Source organism: Rhinolophus sinicus, linkage group LG04, assembly GCF_036562045.2.
Source record: "Rhinolophus sinicus isolate RSC01 linkage group LG04, ASM3656204v1, whole genome shotgun sequence".
NCBI classification, from domain to species: Eukaryota; Metazoa; Chordata; class Mammalia; order Chiroptera; family Rhinolophidae; genus Rhinolophus; species Rhinolophus sinicus.
This window is the reverse complement of record NC_133754.1, coordinates 76,045,011-76,052,034: the sequence shown is the minus strand read 5'-3', so window position 1 is coordinate 76,052,034 and position 7,024 is coordinate 76,045,011. Positions and strand designations below refer to the sequence as shown.

Below are 7,024 nucleotides of genomic sequence, written 5' to 3'. Positions count from 1 at the left end.
AATTTAGAAAATTCTGTAATATAAATTGTAGACATGAATCGATGATATAAAATCTGAAAGAAATCTCTGATTTTAAAGGAAGGGCAGGTGGAGTGGACACTGATGGCTCCTTCCCAGATCCTCTTTACTAATTACTGTGCCATCTCCAGCTGCTGTGTGCAACCAGCACCAATATCTAATTCTGGAACATTTTCCTAACTCTAAAAGAAACCCAGTAGATGTTAGCAGTTATGCCTGAATCTTCCCCTCCCTTTCGGCCCCTGGCAATTGATCTTTCTGTCTCTATAGATTTGCCTATTGTGTAAATACCACATTTTCTTTATTCATCCAATGATGGGCATGTAGGTTGCTTCCATGTCCTTTGTGAAACTGAGAGTAAAGGCCAAATACTGGAAGCACACAGAGCATTCTGGGAGAGGCACCTCTCTTGCCTTGAGACAAGTGCTAATTGGACACGCAAAATGATTTCCTCTTTTTGGCTCCCATGTATAATAAATGTAGTGTAGAACTATTTCTCCCCATCTTTTACAGTTAATTTATCCTCACCCCTTTGAAAGCGTTTTTCATAGCAACTTGATGCTTTTAAAAGCATTCAGTTTAGTTTTCCTAAAAATTATAGCTCTCACTTCTCACTCATATTTCACCAGTTATATAATAATTATATTACATATTATCATAATCCTTATAAATGTGGAAAAAATTCAAACTGATATCAGCCCAAGTAACTGAGCATTCTAGAGGACAGCCTGATAAGACCTTCCAGGAATCAATGCAATGGGCAGTGTGTTTTACAGAGGATCAGAAGTGTATTGGTTAATCAGAACAAAAAATTAAATAGTGACTGGTTATGAGAATTTTGTTCCTTGTTTGATTAAAACTAGTACATGCTGGTTTAGGTATCTTCTGTCATTATTATATTTGGAAAGAGAGCTTACTTAAAAGTGAAGTTAAATATCCGAATAAACAAAAACTTCTTTAATGGCTATGGCATACAGAAAGAAATATAATATATAATGGTTTAATGTTAAGTCACCTCAAGTCTTTTTTTAGAACATTTTAGTATAATTTGAGATTTATCGAAAAGTTGCAAAGGTAGTACAGAGAATTCCCTCACCCAGTTTCCCCTTTTATTAATGTTACATTATTATGGTACATTAGTCACAATTAAGAAGCCAAAATTGTAAATTACCATGAACTAAACCCTACCCTTTATTCGGATTCACTAGTTTTCCCACTATTATCCTTTGTTCTGTTCCAGAGTCCCGTCCAGGTTACCACACTACATTTAGTCATCATGTCTCCTAGCCAACTCTGGTCTGGGACAGTTTCTCAGATTTTCCTTGTTTTGCATAACACTCACAGTTTTGAAGAGTAATGGCCAGATATCCTGAAGAATGTCTCCCAGTCTAGGTTTATTTGAAGCTTTACTCGTGGTTAGACTTGGGTGATGGGCTTTAGGAAAGAATATCAAGAAGTGAAATGACCTCACCACATCATATCAGGGGTGCATGCTATCAACATGACTTATCACTGATGATGTAACAATTGTCTGGCCAAGGTAGTGTTCACCATAAAATTACTTTTTTCCCCCTTCCCATACTCTACTCTTTGGGAGCAAGTCATTATGGGTACCCCACACTCAAGAGGGCAGAGTGGGGGGAGGATTAGTCTCCACTTCCTGGAGCAGGGAGTATCTACATGAAATGTTTGGAATTCTTTTGTAAGGAACATTTGTCTTTTCCCGCATATTTCTTTATTTTTTCAATCATCTATATCAGTGTGGACTCATGGATATCTATTTTGTTGAATTATAATCCAACAGTACATTGTGTTCAATAAGGTTTGGCCATCTGAGCTCTTTCAGGTTGACTCCTGTGTCCCTTTGACATGCATCCACCCTTTTGTTTTTTGAGCACTTCCTTACTTTCTGGCAGCACCAGATGCTCCAGGCTCCTCTTGTATTTTCCCTACCCCGTCCCTAGAATCAGCAGTTTCTCTAAGGAGCTCTGGTTTCTCTTACTATTAGAAGACAGTATTAGAAACCAAGATTGAGAGCTTGGTGTGTTCATTGTTACTGGGGTGTCACTGCTTCTAGGTCCCCTCACAGTAGGCAGAAGTAGGACATGTCATACTAACCCATGTATACACACATACTTATAATTATTTCTGTATCTATATTAACCTGTGTATAAGTTCATACTTAATATCTTCAACGAATCCAGTACCATATGGCTCATTCTAGCTTTCTCTACTTGCTTATCTGTAACCTCCCCTTTCCAAAAATAGCAACCCCATCTAAAGGTTTAATTTTAAGAACTAATTTTTCACGCTTTTCCTTACTTCATTCAATTTTATAAATTATCTGTAATTTCTACAATATATCATTGAAAGACAGACATGCCTAGGAGGGGAATTGAAAAATAATGACACCCTCCAAGTTTTCCTACTTCTTACCAAAACAGTGAAGAAGTAGACATTTGAATATATATTATCATTGAGCCTGTGCAAACCTGAAGCTTAATTACATGCTTTAAAAAATAGTGCTTACATAATTGATAAATGTGAGAAAATTGGCAATACGGACATGTGACAACAATACCTTTGCAGTGCTATTCTTTAAATATAAAAAGGTATTGTGAATAGCTTAAATATAAAAAATACAGAACAAAAGCACGATTCTATATATGTATTTGAACATGAATATGTATCCACATTTATGTTCAAGCTTGCATATGAATAAAACTGTTTGAAACGATCTCTTGGATCAGTGCATCAGTATAGTAATACAAGTTTATTATTGCAAAATTATTGTATGGCTCATTACAAAATAAACAATATGCTAAAATTTATATGATAATATGCTAAAATTATAACTGAAAGGCCACTTACTTGTAGAGGACAATGAACTTATCCTCTAGAAGCATAATAATAAATATATCTATTTTTCAGTCCTGTTCTCAAAAGTAGATAGAAGGGAGTCACCGAAGACTTTTTCAGGGAAAAGAAATATATGGCTGGAGCTTTAGTTTTTAGCTAGATTAAACTGGAAAACAAAAGTGCTTAAGAAAAGATAGTCAAGAGATTGTATATGTGGTCTAGCTACAGTTTGAAGTCAGAAAGTCTGTTTCTGAAGTTTTACCAAAAAGAATGACTTGAGCTGAACAGTATTAAGGAGCTCCAGGAGAGCCACTTCCCCCATCCCTGAATTTCTGCCTTCTACTCCCCGCCCCCCAACGCCAGCAGCTCAGGGGACAGTCAACCCTGCCCATGGGGAGGAGGAGCCCAACGTCATAAACGCCCATGGCCTGGGCTCCTTCATTTACCCGGGAACTCTCCCCGCACTGCTTTCCTCCTTTATGTCACGCCGTCCCAAGCTCAGTGAGCTCAAGTTTAATAGTGTGGACTTTGGACATTTCCCCGGGGCACAAGTCCACTACGGTGCTTTAACCTATTTGCAGGAGCGGGTACTTTACAATGGTTGCTTTATTTTACAGGATTTCCCAACGTGGGGATGGTATCTTAAACCCGAAAACCCAATGGGTCAGGTTTGATAAATCATTTAATTTGGGGGGTGAGGAAAGGCGGTCCCTGTAGTAAAACCCGTCCTCTTAGCTCACACTGCCCCCCGTCCTGCGCCCCCAGCTCTTGTTTCCTTCCCACCTGCCCTGGGTGTGGGTGACAGAGGCAAGCCTTGGGGCGATTTGGAACTTGAGGCAGAAGGAACTCGCGCGTTCCTTCCTCCGGAGCTGGGGGCCGGGGGACGCGACGGCAGCACCACGCGTAGCGGCTTCCAAAGCGGGCGCCGCGCATCTCCTTATTGCTCCCTCGTTTCCCGGTTACGTGCGTGCTGGCGGAAACCAAAACCTCCCCCCACGACGCCCACTTCTCCACAGGGATTCAAGAGCTGGGCACGCCAGTGTGAGACGTGCCAAACTCAGCGCGCCTTATGGATGCCGCGGCATCCCAACAATTCGGGAGCCTGCCCTTCATGGCGCACGCGTATAGAGGCTCCACGGCGGGGTGGTGGTGGGGGCTGCAGGGGAGGCCTAGGGCCCCGCCCCCAGGTGGGCGGGCCTGGCACCTCCGAGATGGCCAATCAGCTAGTGGGACCACACTGCTTTCTCCTCGCTCCTCCTGAGCAGCGGCACCAAGTTTCGGGTTGCACGTGCCAGTGTTTGTGTACGTGCTGCAGCCACAGGGGTGGGAAAGGGCCCCGCAGCCAAAGGATAGGCTGCTGGGACGCTGCCAGCGCTGGGGCACGGCGGTGAGGGGCCGGCCGGCTGGCCTCAGCGATCTTTATATTCTTCCATACGTGGGCGGCTTGTGCACTCTTACCTGCGTCTGCAGCGAGTGCCACACCGCTCTGCTCGCCCCAGGACTCCTGTCCTCTGCTGTTAGGCGGGAAATGCTGTTGCTTGATTGCAACTCAGAGGTGAGACTCGGGCCCCTTTTGTCCCACAGGCTTAAAAGCTTCCAGATGTCTGTCTTCTCAGAAGCGTTAGTGAAGGTGAAATGGACTGACCACTGGGCGCTGCCGAGTCAAGCCTCTTCCGAGTTGGAAGGTCGAAAACCGGGAGGGTGTGGGACTGGACAAAGGCAAGAGGGCTGCTGGAACTGTTGTCTTCCCGCAGGTGGACAGTTTGAAGCATCTGCTGGAGACCGGGGACTCAGTCAACGCACCCCCGAACCCCTTCGAGCAGTCGCCTGTCCACTTGGCCGCAGGTGGCGGCTGTGCTTGCTTGCTTCTCTGGCAGCTGCAAACGGGCGCTGATCTCAACCAACAGGTAACTAGGTAACTGATTGTTACTGTGTGCAACCCTCCCCTCCACCCCAAATCCACACACACGTTTTTTTAGATGCCCAAATATTCAGTTGTTAGCGTTGTTATAAACATATCTATACCAGCGATGTCCAAGAGAAATATACGCGTATAATGAAAGACACATGTGTAATTTAAAATATTGTAGTAGCCACATAAGTAAAATGAAACATGAAATTAATTTTATAATTTAATTTATAACTCAGTTTATGTATTGAATGTTATCATTTCAATATGTAATTGATATAAAACATTACTGATATTTTACATTTTCTTTTCATGCGTTTTCTCAATCCAGTGTGTATTTTACATTTACAGCTCATTTCAATTCAGACTAGCCACATTTCAAGTGCTCATTAGCCATATGTATGGTTACTGGCTATTACATTGGACAGCATACATAGGTCTACAGTTTATTTCTAAAGGAACAATTACTACATTATCAAATTAAAAGTCTCAGTATAGCAATTGAAACATGCTCACAACCATTATAGTTTCCTGCAGAACTTTCTTATGGTGGTCTACATCGTCCATTGAATATCAAGTATGGTGAATTTTAAATTGTAATATTTTTTACTTAGAACTCTTATTTTGCTTTTACTCACTGAAATTTTAATGTATGTAGCTGCACACATTGTTATTAATGAAAACTTTGTAATTAATAGCATACCAAGTGACTTTATTAAAAAAAAAAACTTGAACTAAAATATCAGTCTAGTACAATGCAGTTCTAACCCACTCAAATAGCTTCCTCAAATAATAATTAGACTTCATTCACCGACTTCCACAAGTATTTTGGGGAGAAACTAAGATGTGTTGTCTTATCTTTAAGGATGTTTTTGGAGAAGCTCCACTACACAAGGCAGCAAAAGTTGGGAGCCTGGAATGCCTTAGCCTGCTTGTAGCCAGTGATGCCCAAATTGAGTAAGTATAAACTTAGTGGCTTTAAATTGGATTAAACTAGTCAGACTTCTGAGATGAATTACATGTGCTCTTAAAAATGATGCTTGCTGATTGATAATTTAGTGTTATCATTTAAATGTTGACTCAGGCTGTTAATATCTGATACTATTCAATTTGTGTAATTAAAAAAAACAAACGGATCCTGAGCAATCAGAGTTGCAATTCAGCTCATCTATTCTGGCATTGTCACATCTTAGTTTTGGTTTAGGAAAATCCGTTCTATAGAAGTTCTCATTGATTTTCTTTGGGAATTTATTCATTGTATTGAACACAGAATACTCTTTCAATTACTTAAAACTGGAATGCCCACTCTGTGCTGGACTCTGCTAGCCACAGAAGATACAACAGTGAGCAAAAATGGAATTTCTGTTTCCTTTACCTCTTCTGTTCTGCAACCAACATTTGTATGAGCCCAAAGCTCCTTTGTTAAGAAGATATATGTAAAAAAAAAAAAGTCTAAACAATTGTTAATTTTTATTTAACTCGATTTTTGTCTTAAATTCAGTTTATGTAATAAGAATGGGCAAACAGCTGAAGATCTTGCTTGGTCATGTGGATTTCCAGAATGTGCCAAATTTCTTACGTCAATTAAATGTATGCAGGCAAAAAAAACAAGTGAAAGATCCGATACAGATCATTGTGTTCCAGTGCTCAGACAGAAACGAAGTTTTGGAAGTGCAGAGAATATAAACGGAAAAAGGAAGTGTTGGTAAGTAACTCATAGTTTCTTCTTTCTTCTTCCCTCAAGGATTTTTTATTTAGCACAGAATTTATTGTTTCATTTGAATATTGGCAGTCTTATTTCTAGTATATCTTTTCGTTCTCATGAACACATTTTAATACTGATTCTAGAGACCAAAAATTGTGCTACATGGAAGAAGGTTGGGGAGATAACCATTTAAAAAAAGTTTTTAATATTAATATGTTTTTTTAACAACAGATGTCATGTCATGTTGGTTATGAAGAGGTTTGAAGAGGCCTTCACTTTGTGCAAATCTACTGCTTAGCTTACAAGCTATGGCTTTTGGCTCAACAGGTGTTTCTAAACTCCTGAGAAGGAGGAAAACTTGTAAGTGAAGATAACATTTAAGAATACCTGTATTTACATGCTATAATATTTTGGTTGTGCATGCTTTGTCTTTTACGGTATTAAAGGAATGTCTAAAGAATAAATTCTTTTCTGTGTGTAGTATTTACAACCTTTGAAAAAAAATCATAGGTTAAACCATCAAACTACACCCA

At 40.2% G+C, this 7,024-nt stretch overlaps 1 protein-coding gene across 2 annotated transcripts; it reads left to right on the top strand.

Moving 5' to 3' along the window:
• The first annotated feature begins 4,056 nt into the window (after positions 1-4,056).
• Positions 4,057-6,955, top strand: ANKRD37 (ankyrin repeat domain 37). Of its 2 annotated transcripts, XM_019736162.2 has the most exons (5): positions 4,063-4,432; positions 4,632-4,784; positions 5,652-5,743; positions 6,288-6,491; positions 6,723-6,955. In XM_019736162.2, coding segments are annotated over exons 1-5 (477 nt in total). In that variant the 5' UTR covers positions 4,063-4,405; the 3' UTR covers positions 6,724-6,955. The 2 variants fall into 2 exon arrangements, with proteins under 2 accessions (XP_019591720.1, XP_019591721.1); XM_019736161.2 differs by lacking the exon at positions 6,723-6,955 and having other exon boundaries at positions 4,057-4,432; positions 6,288-6,495.
• Positions 6,956-7,024: the final 69 nt, after the last annotated feature.